The following is a 16,965-nucleotide window of genomic DNA, read 5'->3' on the forward strand; positions in this document are numbered from 1 at the left end:
CCAGGGACATCTCAGACCCATCCCCTCTTCTCCCTAAATCCTTTACTTCCATGGAGGTGCGAGCATGGAGACCAGCTACAGACCTTATTCCACCGTGGTTTGGGAACCAGGCATTCAACATGAGCGAGAGCTGCACAGAAAGACGAGGAAAGGCAGGAGAGGGGCACTCACCTCCCCCAGCAGCATCCATGATTTCGCCTTTGGAGCTGGACTTCTTGTTCTGCAGGTAATTGTTCAGGAGCATTTTCCGCAGCAGGTTGCCCTGCCAAGACAAATAAACGTCACGAGGCTCCCAGTGCCAGCGCCAGAGCAGAACAAGGCTGAGCGCCCACGGGCTGTGACGGGGAGGGTGCTGCCAGCCCGGGCAGCCAGATCTGAGGAGTGGGGCAGGGGTTGTGCCATGGGGCCACGGTGCTCACCCTCTCACCGTACTTGTTCCTCTTCACCAGCATCTGCTGCAGTGTCCTCAGCACCTTGATGCACAGCTTCTCCTCCGTCTCCATGAGGTCCTTGGTGTGCTGCACCAGCCTGGCCACGCACAGCAGAGCCATCATCACGCAGCCGAGAGGGACACGGGGTCCCCAAGGGCACCCCTCCACTCCGCAAGTGCAAAACCCACAGAGGGAGAAGATCAGCAGCCCTTCCCCAGCTACCCCATGGCAATTGCAAAGCATCCTCACTTGGACAGGAAACCTCCACTCTCGCATCGCTGGTACGCCTCCGTCCCCTCCATGAAAAGCAGCTCTGGCCGGTGGAGGACATCCACCAGGACGGACAGCTCAGCCTCCACCAGCGGTTTCAAGCGGTCCTCCAGGGCATTAATGATGTCCTACAAGTCACAGCGCACACCTTTAGCTCAACACATACCAAGGAGACACAAATACAAATATGGGACAGGATTGCAGAGCCCATGTCTTCTTGCTGCCTCGCAGTGGAGACACGCTGCGCCGCCGACCTGCGCCACCACCACCTGCTGGCCCCGTACCTGCAGCTTCTCTATGATGTTCTTGTAGTCCCACTGGTTTGGGGTGGTGGAGACGCGGGGGAAGGTCCGCGTGGCTGTCTTGTAGCTGGACGTGTTCCTCTGCACAGTGCTGGTGGAGCTGCTGTTGAGCAGGGAGCTGACGTGGGCGTCCAGGTCCATGGGCAACGCGATGGAGCGGCTCTTGGCTGCGGGAGAGGGGGCCAGGGTTGGTGACAGCCACAGCCCAGCCCATGCCATCGGCTGGGTCCTGCCACGCTGCCTCAGGCTGGGCACCCCTTCTCCTGCTCTTCATTTGCAGCACAGAGGAGAGGAGTTAAATACGAGAGAAAAAGCCCCTGGGTAGGTTGTGGTGCAGGATTTCCATACATCCCTCCCCAGAGCAGCACCACGTTGCCTGCAGCCCCCCTAGACTGACAGAAAGAGGACTGAAAGAGGCACTGCCTCTGCTTTGCAGTTGGGAAAGCCCAGCACGAGGAGCTTGTAAGTGCCCTGCCTATAATTACAAAGGGGAATCCTAAGGCTCTGGCTGCTGTCCCCACCCGGTGTCTCACCACCACGCAATGCTTTCCACATGGTGACTCAGTGCTGACAACCCTCACGCTGAGCCAGGCAGCCACAGGCAGGCCGAGGGCAAAGTCCTGGCGAGGGAAATCTGCCATAAATGCTGGCTTTGTTTCTGGGCCCAGCCCCAGGAGGGACACACCAGGAATCTCCCAACCAAACCCAGCCTTCAGCTCGCCTCTGGCCACCCCGGTCACCAAAATTACAGCCCAAAAAGCACATCCCAGAGCCAAACCTCCCGGTTCCCAGCCAGCAGCCTCTCCAGGGCACCCTGCCATGGCTGCGGGAGGGGCGAGGGCTCTGCTGGAGCAGAAATAGCCCTGAGCAGCTGCATCCTCGCGGCTGGAGGGGAGCAGAGCATACCCGCAGCACGGCTCCTTACCAACCATGGCCAGCGTGCGGATGCAAGCCTCCACCGAGCTCTTGTGCTGCTGCTGCAGCCAGGGGCACTCCAGCAGCCGCATGGTGGACTGGAGAAGCTGCACCACAATGGTCTGGTGGGTCTGAAGGAGAGAGCAGGCAGGTCTGGATCAGAGCAAGGTGCTTCCATACCTCGCTACTCAGGGCTTGGTGAGCCCTTTTCCCCTCTCCGTGCGTGGCCCGGCCGTGCAGAGCCTCATTACCTGCAGGGAGGTGCTGTTCTCCGAGAAGGGGGAGCTGAAGAACGCGTTGATGGTGTCCAGCACCACCGTCAGCACGTACTTCTCCAGCGTGGGGTCCGGCAGGCGCTTCTCTCGCTTTTTGCACATCTGTGAGGAGAAGGGAGGACTCTGATGGCACCAGGGCAAGGTGACCAAGCGTTCTGGGTGGATGATGCTGCCATGCAGAGCTGCTGAGACCTTGCTGAGCCAAGGGACATGGATGGTGACACAGCTCTTGGGTCCGTGCCAGAGCTCTGACTGCTCCCCAGTATGGCAGCTACACAAGTCCCCATGGTGCCCATGCCCCCTGTCTGACTCCCCAGGCTTCAAGGAGCCTCAGTGGCACTGAGCTGTCCCCACCCAATGCAGCAGCCGTTGCTGCCGTGTCACCCCTGCCTGGCCCTCCTCACGCACCTGGGCCATATCCAAGGTGAAGTTCTCAAAAAGAGTCCAGATGTGGTTGCTGGTGTAGATCTCCTTCATCTCCACCTCTGTGTCCACGTAGCAGTGGTTGACAAAGTTCACGTAGGCCATTTTCACCTGCCGGGGAGGGAGAGGACAGGGTGCGGGCACCATCAGAGGAACAGAAAACAGATCAAAGCCACCAGTGCCCTCCTCGAGAGGAACCCCGTACCTCTGTGATGCAGTCCTCGTGTGTCACCACCCGCACCACGTCCTCCAAGGGCAGCAGGGACGTGCATTTGATCTCCGTGTAGACGTTCTTGCCTTCGGCGCAGGCGGCCAGCAGGTCCACCAGGGAGATGTGGTACATCAGCGGGCTGTTCTCCTCCACCCCGTCCCTGGCTGCCGTCATCATCTCCAGGAGGGTGGCCAGCGACGCCTTGTCGTTGTAGAAAACCACCACGTCGTCCCCAGCGTTGGTGAGCTGTGGGGAAGGGTCACTGGTCACCGCCCCGCAGAAGGAGGGTGAGAAACCTTGAGAGGCAGAAAAATGCATCCTCTGCACCGGGGAGGGCTGAGAGGGAGCACCCGGGTGAATGGGTCATGCGTTTATGGGGAAAAGTGGACATTTGCAATGCAATCGTAAATCACAACTTGTGGCACTGCAGAATAGTTATTGGCTCTCAGATTTTTGCATCTCTTGGAGATTTTTCCAACTCCAGGGAGAAACCGGCATGCTTGGGAAGGCTCTTGCCCGAGGGAGAAGCCAAGCACACTCCTCTTGGGAGCCGTGCCCCGCTGCACCCCGTAGGGGAGAGGTAGAGGCGCTTACCTCGGTCATGATCATGTCCTGGCACTTCTTGACGTACTTGCCCTCGGCCTTAATGATGGTGTGCAGGAAGTCCAGGTACTGCACGTGGCGGCCGTGGGTGGCCACACAGTGGATGAAGTGCTGCGGCACCGTCTCGTTGATCTCTGAGCAGAGCTGGTAGTTGTTGAGGAAGATGTGCTGCATCGTCTCGGCCTCCAGGAGCTGCAGAACCAGGGGGACGGAGTGAGGCTGGGGGCTGCGAGGCACAGCCCCCATCATGCCCCGGCCCTGCCTCTTCCAGGGGTCTCCTGCTGGCCTTTCCATCTCCTGCTCTCAGCCCCAGGAGCGGTGCTGAAGCCTCTCCCCGTGCTGCTGCCTGTGACCACCCGCTGCCCCCCTCTCCTTACCCCTGGGGTCAGGAAGAGGTTGAGGTGTTTGTGCAGCAGGGCCTGGTTTTCCTGATTGCCAGCGCAAAACTTCTGCAGGAACTGGTGGGTGAACTTCAGGATCTCCAGCATCTTGGCATCACCCTGAGGAAGGGCAGAGAGGGGACAAACACCCGGGATTGGAGAGGGATGGAGCAGGCTGCTGCCCCTCCTGCCTTGCCCAGCCACAGGACCCAGCCATGCCCAACCCAGGGTGCCCCTATGTCCCCCACCCCTTGCCCAGATGCTTTGGGACCAGCCAGCTTCTGCCCACCCACCTTCTCATAGGGGATCTGCAGCAGATCCAGCATCACTTTGTGGGCGTCCATGTTCTTCAGCAGGCGCTGCTGCTTCTTGCGCACTTGCTCGCCAACACCACACATCTTATTGAGCCGCTCCAGGATCTGGAGAGAGAAGGAGCAAGGCCAGAGGGGAGTTGAGCCTGGGAGCCACCAGGATGGCCACCAGCACCAGGGATCTGCTTGATATCCAGATGTGCCCCAGAAAAGACTGAACTCAATGGATGGTTGAACCCCAGAAAAGATTGGAAGTACCCCCCCAATTTCTCCCTGTCCCTTCCTGCAGGTGCCCCAGCCAGCCCTGGGGACAGTTTTCGGTCCCACTCACCCCCTTGACTATCTGGTAGTTCTCGCTGCTCTTCTCTCCTGGAGCAATGACCTCTTCATCAGCAGTGTGCTGCGAGGGGACAGAAGCAGCGTCAGGGTCCCGCCACAGCTCTCCAAAGCCTGGGCCACAACTGCACCCCACAGGACCCTTCCCCAAGAGGTGTGTGTGGCCCAACGAGAGCTGCCGGGTGTTGGACTGAAGTGAGCTGCTCCTCTGCCCCCCAGTCCTCTCCCCACTTAGTTCCCAGCACCTTGCTCAGGGCTCTCACCTCTTTCTTCTCCTTCTTGTTCCCGTCCCCCGTGCTGTCCCCTTTGACGCTGCCTTTCTTGTCCACCCACAGCTCAGATTTCTCCACCATGGTGCGGAGTTTGTCCAGCTCTGACTTGATCACCTTGTAGTTCTCGACATCCTGGGCTGAGATCAGGAGCTGAACCTGCAGTGACATTCCCGGGGGCTCCCCTGTGCAGCCGGTTTGGGGCACAGACCCCACTCCCATCCGCACCCGGACCCCCCTCCCAAGCAAAGGGGCCATCGGGTGCAGCCACCCCAGCCAGGACCAGCACCGAGGTGCTGGGGGGTTACCTGCTTGAAGGTGTGCAGGACCTCCTGCCTCTGGCTGAAGTGCTTGAAGAGGAGCTGCAGGGAGCCGGAGATGAGCGGCGGGTAGTCGTGCATCGTCAGGTGGATCAGCACCCGCAGGAACATCCTCCCTCCTTCGTCGTCCACCTCCAGCATGCTGCTCGTCTTCCTGAAGCCGGGACAAAAGCGTTAGCAGCCACGTGGGAGCTTGCGTGCATTCAGTCAGCCCTCAGGGCTGATGGGGACAGCTACATTAGCCTTTAGAGTCTTGTCTTCCTCATCACCTGCAGCTCTCAGCCTCAGAGTGAATACAGGAAGGGCCCTACAGCCAGGCTACCTATGCACCGGAGGGGCAGGGACTCACCCCACACCGAACATGGCCTCTGCATGCTCGCCGATCCGGTCCAGATTCATGGCTGCAGCTGCAGGGAGACGAAAGGGAGATGAATGAGGTGGCCAACACGATCCCCGTGCATCAGCAGAAACCCCGCAGGATCTGGTCCAGCTTCCCAGCCCATGTCCAAGCGTCCACGATGGACACGGGACACCTCGTCCCTCCTGCACAAACTCCGATCCCCCGGGCTCCCAGCCAGCAGAGGTGGAGGATGGAGAGCTGCTGGAGCTAGGGTTGTACCAGGAGCAAAGGGGAAGAGTTACTTGTGGAGTCGAAGGCTGGAGCTGTCCCATCGGCCGCGCTGTCCTGCATGGGGTAGACTTCCACAAACTCCTTCTTGAAGACGGAAAGCAGGTAGGAGATCCTGTAGTCCAGCCGCACGTTCAGGATGAACTGGCAGTAGCGGGGAGGGAAGAAAGCAAAAGTGAGATCTCTCATCACACCATCTGCCTCCTTGCATCAGAAAACTACATCTTCCCACCCCATCCCACAGGTCCCACCCGCAGCTCCACAATGCTCCTCCAGCTCCCACCTGCAAGATCTCCAGGATCTTCAGCTTGGTCTCCATCACCACGATGTTCTCATTCTCAATGCTCCTTCCTCTGTCCACTGGCTCAGGGGTAGAGCCAGCACTGAGGCTCGGGGGGCTGAAGATGGACTGTTTCCTGCTTAGCACCATGGTGGACATCATCTGCCCAACGCCCTGGATCGACCTCCGCACATTCTTCCCTGCAGAAGCAGCCACAGAGTTAATGCGGAGGGAAGAGAGGGGGGAGAAGACTGATGGAAGGACCCACTTCAAGTGCAAATGTAGCTGTTAACCAGAGAACCAGCAGGAAGGACTGGCTATTTCTCTGCTGTGGCCAAGGACTCAGCATCTCCTGTCTCCTGTTGCATACCCAGCCCAAATTTCCACACAACCAAACCTGCAGCTTGCTCTTTTGCAGCCCAAACTGGAAAGCACTGGGCAGACCACAGGAACTACCTTCCCCTGGGACCGTGCCTGGTTTTGGAGCAGGGACTCACCTGTCACCTCATCGTTGTAGACCGCCTGCATCATCAGCTGCGGGTTTTGGACGCAGTCGATGATGCCCAGCAGCGTCCGCGTCAGGCGCAGCAGCTCACTGAAGCTGTAGAAGCCGAAGTAGATGAGGTTGTGGGCAAGGCTGACGACCTGGGGAAGGACAAAGCAAGCTCCAGACCTTGCTGTGCTCAGGGCTGTAAACATGGGATGCCGGCACAGCCAGCCTTGCCCCAGAGGCAGCTGCAAGGCGTGGAGGTGGCCGATGGCTGCGCGAGGTGCCAGTGACATCAGCAGGTCTCGCACCTCGAAGGTGAGCTTGTTCTTCTCCTCGTTGGCGAAGGGCACCGCCTCGCTCACCACGTTGTTCAGGTAATCCTCCACAAACTCCATGGTGCTGGCAAACTTGTTTTTCTTGTCGTCTCGTGAGGCGTTGAGGTTGGAGTCGTAGCTGCGAGGGGAGACGGCAGGATGAGCTGGATGGCAGCGGGTCTCCTTGCCCAGCCGGGCAGGAGCACTGCCCAGGAGCCTGCTGAGAGCCATCACGGCCAGGAGCGATGCTTGTGACTGTGATGGAGACCACAGGAGGACATCTGCCACCCCACCTCCCACGTCCCCCAAAGCCCCAGCACTTCTCACTCTTTGATGGTGATGGCCGTGGGGATCTCGGTCCAGAGCCGCGCAAACTTGACGGGCATCACCAGCTCCTGGGGGTCCCTGTCCACGTGCACGTGCAACATGAGGTGGCAGAAGGACGCCCGGAGATCGAAGGGCAGCATTTCATCTGCCATGCAGAGGAAGATCAGGTCCACCCCCAGCTGCTGGGAGATCTCCTTGATGGCCAAGTACTGGCGGTCCAGACACATGCGGGCAAAGAGCTTCAGCTGGTACCTGTGTGGGGACAAGGTGGAGAAGGAGTGAGGCCATGTAACCCTTACGTCCTCACCCTGTCTCCCCAGAGCCTGGGGAGAGGGTGCCACAGGATTGTCACCTGTAGTAGCTGAGAACGTTCTCGTCGTGGGCATTGCCAGCCCGGGCCTCCTGCGCCAGCTGCCGGATGCTTTTCTCATGGTGGTCGTTGTTCTTGTCGGTCCAGGTGAGCCAGACCTCCTCCTCTGAGTACTCGATGCTCAGGTACTCGTGGGTCTGGGACATCTCCTTCACTGGCCGCAGCCTGGGGTGGGGTAGGAGTAAACTTGGAGATGCTGCTGAGGATGGAGCACCTCGGGGCGTGATGGGGGTTTTCCAGGTTTTACAGGGGCACCACGGCAGCAGGCAGGGCCAGGCACTGAACTCTGGCCATGGAAAATCTCTCCCCATGACTACTCACTCAGTTTTGATGAGGATGTCACTATTTTTTGGGTCCAGCACACACTTGCAGATCAGCTCCTGGGTGACGGGGATGGCAATGTGGTTGGACACGCACAGGTCCGAGAGGTAGTCCAAAAACCTGGGGAGCGAGGGCAGGGCAGAGACAGCTTGCTGTGAAAGGGGGTCCATGGGGGGGCTCTTTTTGCCTCTGCTCAAGGCACATCCCACCCGTCAAGCTGCTAAAAGCCCCTCGGGATGGGGGTGCTGGGCACGCACCGTGGCTCGCGGTTCTTGCGCACCAGGCTGACGAAGGTCTCCACCTCGGTCTTCGTGATGTGCTTCTCCAGCAGCTTGCGGTTGTTGTGCAGCAGGGCTGTGATGGTGTCCTCGGCCAGGATGTCGTAGCCGATCTGGGACTGCATCATCCCGAACTGCTTGGCTATGTGCTCCTGGAGCAGGCAGAGAGATGGCGAGTGTGAGGCTGCACAGCAGGGTCTGCCGATGCTCCCCTACCCCACCGCGACCTCTGCAGCCCCCCAGGGCTGTGCAACACGAGGTGGGATGGGGGCTCCCCACTTCTACCCCCCAACCCACCTGGTTTTTGCGATAATCCTCCTGGGAGTGCCGCAGCACACGGTAGCACAGCCGAAACATGTACTGGTAGGGAGCGTTCTTCTGGTCCGACAGCTCCTCCAGCCGCACCAAGGGCCCTTCGCCACCCTTGTCCTTGAAGGGGGCTTTCAGAATCCCAAAGATCTGCCCCAAAAGCAGGGATGTAAGTGCTGTGTCACCCTCCACACAGCCTCCCATGCATGGCTGGGCATCAGCTGTGCTTGGTGCACTGCCAGACCTCAGCCTTACCCAGGTGCACGGTCATGGCCCCTCACCTGCTTCAGGATGTTCTGCTCCCGCATGAGCTTCTGCCGCTCCCGGTTGGGCTTGGTCACCACGATGTCCAGCACGTTCTGGCCGTTGTTGGGGACATCGCTGACGAAGAACACCAAGTCCTCCAGCAGTTGGATCACAAACCTGCAAGGGGCACGGTGCCAGCGGGGCGGTGGGACCCTCCTTCCAGGGAGGCCACTCACCCACCGCATGCAGCCCACCCGTGCTCAGGTGCCTGCAATGCTGCTGGCACATTTTGTAGGACCAAAAAGCCCACGTTCAGGGCTCAAAACACTGCCGGGGAAGCTGCTGGCCGATCCTCCCTACTGCTAGAGGCCAGTGGCTGCCCTGAAGCGTGAGGCTTTGCAGCCCCTGCAGTTCCTACGGAAATTATTGTCTCAAGTCAGGTGCCATGGTAAATGTCATGGGTTTGTGCTCGTGATTCATGCCAGGGATTTTGCGTTCAATGCCTCTGCCCCTTGAGTCACATTCAGAGTGGTGCAAGCGCCATGGGACCAGCGTGGGGCGGGCTGGCAGGGCGGCAGCGGCTCGCTCTGTCCCACCGGGTATCTGTGTTTGCTCAGGAAACGCCAAGAACCCACCCACCTAAAAATAACACCGTGACTAACCAGGCTGCCCCTATCATGGGGCCATCTCCCAGCCCCTCAGTTATTTTTCTAGCAGCAAAGGAGGGGCCAGAGCGGGTCTGTGCTGTTATCTGATTTCCTCGCCAGATCCCTGGGAGAAGCAGGCGTGGATTTGGGTCACGGGCAGGAAAGCAAGGCAGAGCCGGCACCATGACCCAGGCAGGGGCCCCATTCTGCAGAGATGCTGGAGGGCTCCAGCACAGCCCCATCTCCACAGGGAAATGACTTTTTACCTCCGGTCGTTCTGGCTGAGAAAACCTTCGTTCATCTTCTCCACCACATTGGCCAGCATCGAGCTGGCGTCGTTGGCAAAGTCCAGGTCCCGGATCTCAGACACGGGCACGGAGACGATGGCGAACGCTTCTTTGTCTTCTTTGGTGGGACACGTGCCCAGCTGGGAAGGAACAGGGAAGCGGTGTCACAGAGGCAGGGCAGCACCAAGTGTCCCCGCATCCACCCAGCTGGCACCAGGGGCCCAGTTTGTCCCCACTGGAAGGACTGGGATGGGCTTGACGTGACTGGGGGAGGCTGTGGGCTGGCGGCCCACTGCCCCCTTGGGTCATCACGGTCTCTGGGTGAAGGTTGGGGTGCCCCTGGGCAGAGCGGGGTGGGAAGGAGGAAGGAGCCAGGGGGTAAATCCATGGATGGGAGCAGGGTATGGGGCCGCACCATGAGGCGGATGGGTCTCTCCTCATCAATGTCAATGGGCACGTAGGTGCTCTGGATCCACGTGTTGGTGCAGAGGTGGCGCAGCCGCACGTACGAGTTCCTGCAGACAGCATGGTGCCTTGGTCAGCAGCCCCCGCGCAGACATGCTGGCACCCACCACTTCCCCCAGCACCCAGCAAAGCTCCCCTTGTGACAAAACTTCCCACCGTGGATGAATCCTCCCTTCTTTATTTCCACCCCTCCATGTTGGCGCTTCTCACGTACCGCGGGACGAAGGAGTCCGTCTTCTGCAGCGTGGTGGGGTCCAGCTCGAAGAGGGAGGCGATGTCGTTGCCGTGGGGCACAGCCACCAGCCGGTACTTGATCTTCTCCCCCGTGTTCCTGCGGCTGGAGCGGCTGCTGCCCCCCTGCACCAGGGAAAATGGCTTTGAGCCCCGAGCAGAGAGGTCGCCCCGCCGAGCCCAGCCTCTCTGTGCACGCAGCATCGGAGGACACGCAGCGGCTACGCTCAGTGCAGAAGCTTTGGCTCGGGTGCCGGGCTGAGCCTCGCAGTGCAGAGGCAAACGAGGGGCTGCAAGAGCACAAGCATGGCACAATGCCCCTGAGCTACGGGGACACCCCTTCTCCAAACCTCACCGAAGATGAAAAAAAAAATAAGTCCAAATCTCTCTTCTACCAACACTTCGTCTGCACACCCCCGTGGCCTGGGGATCCAACATGCACTGGGACCCCTCTCCGACAGATTTCGGCGGGGTCCTCTTGCAAGCGGGACATGGGGATGCTACTCTAGAGTGCGGGATGCGGGATGCTCTGCTCGGCAGCCCTGTGCCAGGACAGCCTCCAGCCACAACCTCAGCACCAAGCGGGACCCGGTGGCACAGCGCGGGCACTGTCCCCGTGGCGGGCTCTTTTTTTGGGGCATTTCCCTGCTTTCAGGCAGAGTCTAAGAGGCAGCGTGGTTTCAGGCAGCGGCAGCAGCATTTCTGCTAGCAAGGCTGCACACAGCTCACCGTGGGCGCTGCTTTGGGCTCAGCCACGTCTCCTTTATAACTTGGGTTTTCCTGAAAAGTTAAAGAGGGAGATGAAAGACAGCTCCCAGCCCTCCCCCTCAGTCCCTCCAAAGCCCTAAGCATGGGGCGTTGTTTCTGTTCCTTCCTTGCTCATGCACACTGCACAGAGACAAAACCTGCCCGGATGGGGCTGGAGGACGCGACCCACGCCCAGGGCACAGCGCTGCAGCCCCACGGAGGAGGACAGAGCCCCGGGGCTCTGCATCGCAGCAAAACAAACTCTCGCTGCAAATCCCTCGAGGCCCCAGATTAGGGTCTCGCTGAGCACCACAAGCCAGGCAGCACCAGCCCAGGATGGGGATCTTCTTTCCTCTGCAGAGGTCAGCTGAATGTCTTTTGGTTTAAAGCACCCAAATTTCAGAGGCTCAGCATTGGATCCAGTAAGTGCTATTTCCATCCTGCCTGTGGCAGAAGGGGCCCCCTTGGGTCATCTTCCGCAGTGACGGCACGCCTTCGGCACGGGGTGCACCCAGCTCCCCCAGCACATCCCTGATCCCCCGGCAGCAGGTCTAACACTTTTTCCTTGGGCATTAGTGTCATATAAACCACATTACCTAAGAGAAGAAACCTCTTTGTGCCTCTGTCAGGAGACCTTAAGCAGACCTTAAATGGGAGCAAAACCCGTTTGTTGGTTTCCAGGCTCAGGCTTTGCCCACACCTCCCCCAGCCCTTCCCAGCCCTGGATGCTTCCACTGACCAGAGGATGAGGAAGGACAAAACCCGGACAGGAAGAGTTAAACGCAGCCGGATGAGTTATCTGCTGCTTCCATCCCACAAGGAGGTTGTGCCAGTACAGTCGCTTGGCCCAGAGTGAGCAAACAGGAAAATCCCAGCCACCCTCTACTGCCCCCCGGTTACACGTGCCAGGGCCAGAGGGGAGGCAGCCAGGAGCATTTTGGACATCGCTGCTCTATCTAAGGGTGGGTTCTACTTCTGTTGACAGCCTCTCGAGGGCAGGGCAGCTCTCTGCACCCCTGTGCTCGCCCCCTTACCTCGGCTGCCAGGTAGTTGCCCGTGGCAAGGTGCTTGAAGCGGTACAAGCCGTTCCAGTGCCCGGCGCCCCCTCGGCATGGGTCGTGGTGGACCACCTGGAAGGAGCAGAGGAGCACTCAGCGCAGGGCTGTGATACCGGTCCTGGTCCTGGCCCCCAGCAAAGCCACCAGTGACAAGATCCCCATCCTGTCCCAAAGGCGCCCACAAGCAAAGAAGCTTGGGGCACTGAGCCACCGAGGGGCTGAGGGACACCCATCTCCTCCAGGGCAGCCCGAGCTATAAAATCGCCCATCCATCAGCACACGTGGCTTCCAGCTCCCTCTCAGAGCTCAAGCCTTCTGCTGGCTTTCACCAGGGCACTCAGGCCACCAGAAAGTGGAAATTCAGGGCCTGAAACATACCGAAACAAGCACTGGTTCCAACAGCCTCCCCAGGCACGGTGAGGCACCCTGGATGCCCACGGCCCCGCTTACCTCCACCTCCCACAGGGCATTGGAGCTGGTGGCCGAGGTGGCCGACTGCCTCAGGGTGGTGCGGAGGAAGACGTGCAGCTTGCCTTTGTACTCGTCGCAGGTGAGGAACTTCTCCTGCTCGGCGTGGAAGAGCCTCACCACATCCCCCTGGCACCAGGACATGGCTGTGAGGACACGGAGGCAGCATTCCGCCCCCCAGCCCCATGAAGGAGGGTGGCCGTGGCTCTGCTAAAAGCCACTTCTAGTAGCACAAATGCTCCTCCAAGCCCAGGGGAGGGCACCTTGCCCGTGCATGGGGTGGTGGGGACACGGGGGCACCCTGTGCTTTGCAATGCCATCACTCTGTTTACTTGCACCAGCTGCTTCTCTCTGCCTCTACTCCCTAGGCTGTGAAATGGGTACAAACCCCCTGCTTCGCACCCCCGGAGCGGGCAGAGGCTCTGCTCACCAACACATTTATGGCATTACCACCCCAGGAGGAGGATGCAGAGGAAGCTGGGGATAAGCAGGCGCCTGGGGATGAAGATCTGTGAGGTCCTAACAATCAATATCCAGCCAGCTGCTTCCTGGAGGACCTCTGACCCGAACAATAGCTCTGCAGGGAAAGTTCCTTTCCCAGGCAGCAGCCAGCCCTGCTGCATGGCTGAACAGCCAGAAATTGTCCCCGTAGCTGGAACCAGAGCTGGCACCATGTGTGCCTCATATTGTCCTTGGGAGCCGATTGAATACAATAAGGCAGGGGGTAACCTGATGCCCCCTGGGCACCTCCTGCCCATAGATACCGAAAATCCCAGCTCCAGCTCCCTGTTAAGTGCTCTGAGTGATGAATTCCCCTAGAAACCAAGCCCCTCGAGGCATCCTGCCCTTGTCACACAGCCAAACAGCTACAGTGTCCTGCCCGAGCAGGGGATGGGGCTGGATCCCCTGAGCCCATCGAATCCCGAGCGGCCGGCGGCCGAATCTCCTTCCTTACCCCCTTCAGCACTTCCTCCATGTGGTCGCGGAACTGCATGAAAAGGTTGATTTTCCAGCTGGTGTTACAATTGACTGAGTTCACCTAGGCAGCAAGAGAGCAAGGTCACAATCCCAGAAGGGAAATGGGACAAGAAAAGAACAAAAAAAAAGAAAACCAGTCAAGTCCCCAGCCAGCCCCAGCACCTCCTTGCAGCCAGCGTTGTCTGCAAGCTCATAGTTGCTGGCGTGCAGCGGCTGCCCGGCGTTCACAGGGTTCAGGATCACTTTGTCTCCCACGACTACCTGGGGAGCAAAAGGAGAACAGGGGAGAGAGCATGAGAACGGTGCTCGGTGGGGATGTGAGCCCTGGTATGCCTGAGCACTGCTCAGCTCAGCTTCTTCTGTGCACTTTGCAGCCCTGTGCTCACATTATCTCCGTTGCTCCTCAGCTTCCAGAAGGGCTGGATGAAGAGCCAGGACCCCTCGTTGCCGGTGGCATCCAGCGTCACCCGCATGGCATTCTTCTCCAGCAGGGCCGGCAGCCGCTTGTTCACTGTCAGGTACTTGTTGCTCTTCATGTGCAGGAGCTGAGGAGCAAACGTTGGGGTGAGCTGGGGCGACCTGGCACAGCCCCAGGTCCCCGGTGCCGGTCCTACCCAGGAGAGGCACCATGAGCCCCTGCCCACCAGGTGTCCAGCTCACATTCACTGGATCTGTGCGTTTTTTCCCCAAAACCCAGCAGCCTGAGCAGCCTGGGGGCAGAGGAGCTGTAAGTGCCGTACCTGTATGACGCTGCCGTACTTCACCACGTCCCCATGCACTTTCTTGTTCTCAGTCTCATTCTGCTTCTGCTCCATCTGGGCTGCATGCTGGATGCCAAAAGGAGAAGAGCTCAGGGTGGAAGCAGCCCCATCCCACCCAGAGCAAGCCCCAGGGGCACCACCGGCACCCTGAGCTACGGGGAGGGCAGGGGACAGGCTGTGACATGGCCTCAGCATCCCTCTGTCCCCCAGGTACCACGGTCCGTAAGATGGTCCTCAGCATCGGAGAGCTGAGCCCAGGACCCTGCTGTGGCCCTACGCAACGACATGAAGCACATGGGAGCTTTAAGCCAAAGATTTAAAAATTAGGACAGGCTACTACAAAATTCCCCAATACGGGGTGGCACCACAAATGGACCAAGGGCTGGGGCGATGCCCCATCCCAGTGGATCAGTGGCACTGGGGGCTCCTGGCAGCACCGACACCGACATTCAGAAGGCTGCACATCAGCAGTGCCGTGCCCAGAGCTGTCAGCATTTTCAGATCTGCCACGGGCTGCTCCTGCCAGCCCCTCTCTCCTAAACCACAGACGTTTTCAACGTGGTGGCTCTGGCAGCCAGAGGGGTGCTGTCAACAGACGTGGAGCAAGGCAGGAATCTGCTCCGGCAGCGGATCCGTCTGGGAACGGCGAGGGTGCGGCACTGGCCCCGGCATGGGCACAGCCCGGGCAGCACCAGCCCCGTGCTCCCATGGAGCTGGGATGGGAAAACCACAGCGAGGGATGGGGCTGGGAGAGCATCCGCCCCTGCTTCCTGCTTCCTGCTTCCTTCCCCTCTTGCATGAGGAATTGGGAGAGAAAGCTGGAATCACAGCCTGTACTCTGCGGGAGGATGGGGCAGGCGGTCTGTGATGCGAATCAGGGCTTCGAATCTGCCCGGCACATGGCACTGGGCTCCAGCCCCTTCACTCTTTTGGGCATTGCCACCGCTTTGGTTAATTCTCCATCCCCACAGAGCGCTGGGTGCCACCCATGTGATGTGCTCCCACCTGGCCAGGGACCACAGCGGTGGCTGATGCCATCAGGAAAACAAACCAAGAGCCTGGGGAAACCCGCTCTGCTGCCGAGCTGGGAGTTTAACAACCACCCCATGCAGCAACACGGCCCCGGTGAGAGGCACCGCGGTGGCTCCTAAATCTGCACCCAGATCTCAACTCCTCCCTTGCTGAAAGACACGGGGCCAGGAGGGAGGACAGGCTGTCCCGAGCCAACAGGGGCTGACCTTGGCAGCCTGTCCCTCATAGGGAACGGAGTCTGTCCCCAGTAGGGATGGGGCACCAGGGATGCGCACAGGGGCAGCCCCAGAGGCTGTGGGGTGGCTCCAAAGATGTCAGAGGTAGGAGGAAAACCTCTGTGGTGCATCTGGCTGCACTTGCAATTAGTCGGCCGAGAAAACACTGAGCCTAAAACCCCCTTACAAGCAAAGGGGCAGGAGCACAAGCACAGAAAGGCACCAGTGGGTACAGGGCAGGGTTTCTCCTGTTGGGACCTGGGCTGCTGCTGCTTCAGGAAGCTCTCTGGGGGTTGCTGCTGTCTTCAGCCCGCTCCCGGTGCCGGCGGCATGTGCCAAAAGAGCAACACCGGGAGCAGCAGGACAGAGTGAGGAAATTACAGGATCTCTTGAAGACAAAACTGAAGCAAGGTTCAATCAATCAGGCTCAGAAATGAGCCTCTCCGTCCAGTCGTGGCCAGTACGGCTGTCAACGTTACAAATTACTGCCTAAGCAGAGCAGGAAAATGCATGTTTCTGAGCGCGGTCAAGGAGGCGCTGACCCTGTCTCGGCATCTCCAACCCAAGCCAAGACGCCCTGGCCGGACACTGCCTCGGACTTCGCTCACCAAAAGCGAAGCTGGGGGAGCTGCGGGGCCCGGCTCAAAGCCTGGCGAGATGATTTAATGAATCCTGCCTGAGCTTCGGTGCTATGAATCATCCTCAGGGCCTCGCCAGCTGTCTGAGGTGATTATGCAATGTTTAACATGGGCCTTTTCCAAACCTCGTGGAAGTCAACAGGAGCCTTTCACTTCCCCAGCCCGTTGGAGCAGGTCCTGCTCACAACGGCTCCATGCCGGGCACCCCTGGGTGCCGGGGCTGTGCCGGGGGGAAGGCAGCGGGACAGGAGGCAGCAGAGCCAAGCAGGGGGACACCCAAAACCAGAAAAACCCAGGGCAGGTCCTGGCTTCCCAGGCATGTTTTCCAGGAAGCAGAATGTCTCTGGGTTTGCACAGTGAGGGGTTTCGTGGCTGCCACCCTACCTGCCCACGGGGACCATCCCCGCTGGCCAGTGCCTTGCGCCGGGAGCTCCGCTCACCTGCAGCTTCTGCAGCAGCACCACATCGGCGATCTTCTCCTTGTCCTGCTTGGTCTGCTTGGCCTTCCAGTACTGCTTCTGGGCAGAGTAGCGGTTCATGGGACATACTTTGAAGAGGCAATCTGGGAGCAGAGGGAGGCACACGTGAAGCCACAGCGGCTTGGGACCAGCGTCACCCAGAGCCCCTGCTCCCAACCCAGCAGCATCCTCCCAGCCCGCAGCCACCCCATCTGCTGCTAGGGGTCCAAAGCGGACAGGTAGAAGGACGAGCCACTCGCTGGTAGCTGATGGACTAGTTTTGGGTAATAAATAAAGAGGCCAGGAGTGACTCCACTGCTTGGACTCGCGATAGAAGCATTCCCATCGGAAACGGCCACGCAATTTGGGAA

At 59.6% G+C, this 16,965-nt stretch overlaps 1 protein-coding gene across 1 annotated transcript in view; it reads right to left on the reverse strand.

Annotated features, from left to right (window-relative positions):
• ITPR3 (inositol 1,4,5-trisphosphate receptor type 3) overlaps positions 1 to 16,965 on the reverse strand; it is a gene marked incomplete at its 5' end in the record, with an annotated part of 39,235 nt that overhangs the window by 11,254 nt on the left and 11,016 nt on the right. Inside the window, 36 exons of the mRNA XM_084302088.1 lie at positions 172 to 262; positions 420 to 528; positions 681 to 829; positions 986 to 1,170; positions 1,929 to 2,049; positions 2,170 to 2,295; positions 2,602 to 2,727; positions 2,822 to 3,073; positions 3,422 to 3,622; positions 3,808 to 3,930; positions 4,104 to 4,229; positions 4,453 to 4,521; positions 4,721 to 4,885; positions 5,035 to 5,200; positions 5,396 to 5,453; positions 5,689 to 5,818; positions 5,958 to 6,154; positions 6,452 to 6,599; positions 6,753 to 6,897; positions 7,086 to 7,337; positions 7,438 to 7,620; positions 7,777 to 7,896; positions 8,034 to 8,206; positions 8,352 to 8,513; positions 8,645 to 8,786; positions 9,523 to 9,683; positions 9,959 to 10,058; positions 10,223 to 10,365; positions 10,969 to 11,019; positions 12,021 to 12,116; positions 12,495 to 12,641; positions 13,468 to 13,551; positions 13,653 to 13,751; positions 13,877 to 14,035; positions 14,231 to 14,317; positions 16,577 to 16,698. Of these exons, the coding sequence (XP_084158214.1) occupies positions 172 to 262; positions 420 to 528; positions 681 to 829; positions 986 to 1,170; positions 1,929 to 2,049; positions 2,170 to 2,295; positions 2,602 to 2,727; positions 2,822 to 3,073; positions 3,422 to 3,622; positions 3,808 to 3,930; positions 4,104 to 4,229; positions 4,453 to 4,521; positions 4,721 to 4,885; positions 5,035 to 5,200; positions 5,396 to 5,453; positions 5,689 to 5,818; positions 5,958 to 6,154; positions 6,452 to 6,599; positions 6,753 to 6,897; positions 7,086 to 7,337; positions 7,438 to 7,620; positions 7,777 to 7,896; positions 8,034 to 8,206; positions 8,352 to 8,513; positions 8,645 to 8,786; positions 9,523 to 9,683; positions 9,959 to 10,058; positions 10,223 to 10,365; positions 10,969 to 11,019; positions 12,021 to 12,116; positions 12,495 to 12,641; positions 13,468 to 13,551; positions 13,653 to 13,751; positions 13,877 to 14,035; positions 14,231 to 14,317; positions 16,577 to 16,698 (4,968 nt within the window). The remainder of the gene's footprint in view (positions 1 to 171; positions 263 to 419; positions 529 to 680; positions 830 to 985; positions 1,171 to 1,928; positions 2,050 to 2,169; positions 2,296 to 2,601; positions 2,728 to 2,821; positions 3,074 to 3,421; positions 3,623 to 3,807; positions 3,931 to 4,103; positions 4,230 to 4,452; positions 4,522 to 4,720; positions 4,886 to 5,034; positions 5,201 to 5,395; positions 5,454 to 5,688; positions 5,819 to 5,957; positions 6,155 to 6,451; positions 6,600 to 6,752; positions 6,898 to 7,085; positions 7,338 to 7,437; positions 7,621 to 7,776; positions 7,897 to 8,033; positions 8,207 to 8,351; positions 8,514 to 8,644; positions 8,787 to 9,522; positions 9,684 to 9,958; positions 10,059 to 10,222; positions 10,366 to 10,968; positions 11,020 to 12,020; positions 12,117 to 12,494; positions 12,642 to 13,467; positions 13,552 to 13,652; positions 13,752 to 13,876; positions 14,036 to 14,230; positions 14,318 to 16,576; positions 16,699 to 16,965) is intronic.

Source organism: Netta rufina (assembly GCF_964035555.1).
Source record: "Netta rufina genome assembly, chromosome: 26".
Taxonomy (NCBI): Eukaryota; Metazoa; Chordata; class Aves; order Anseriformes; family Anatidae; genus Netta; species Netta rufina.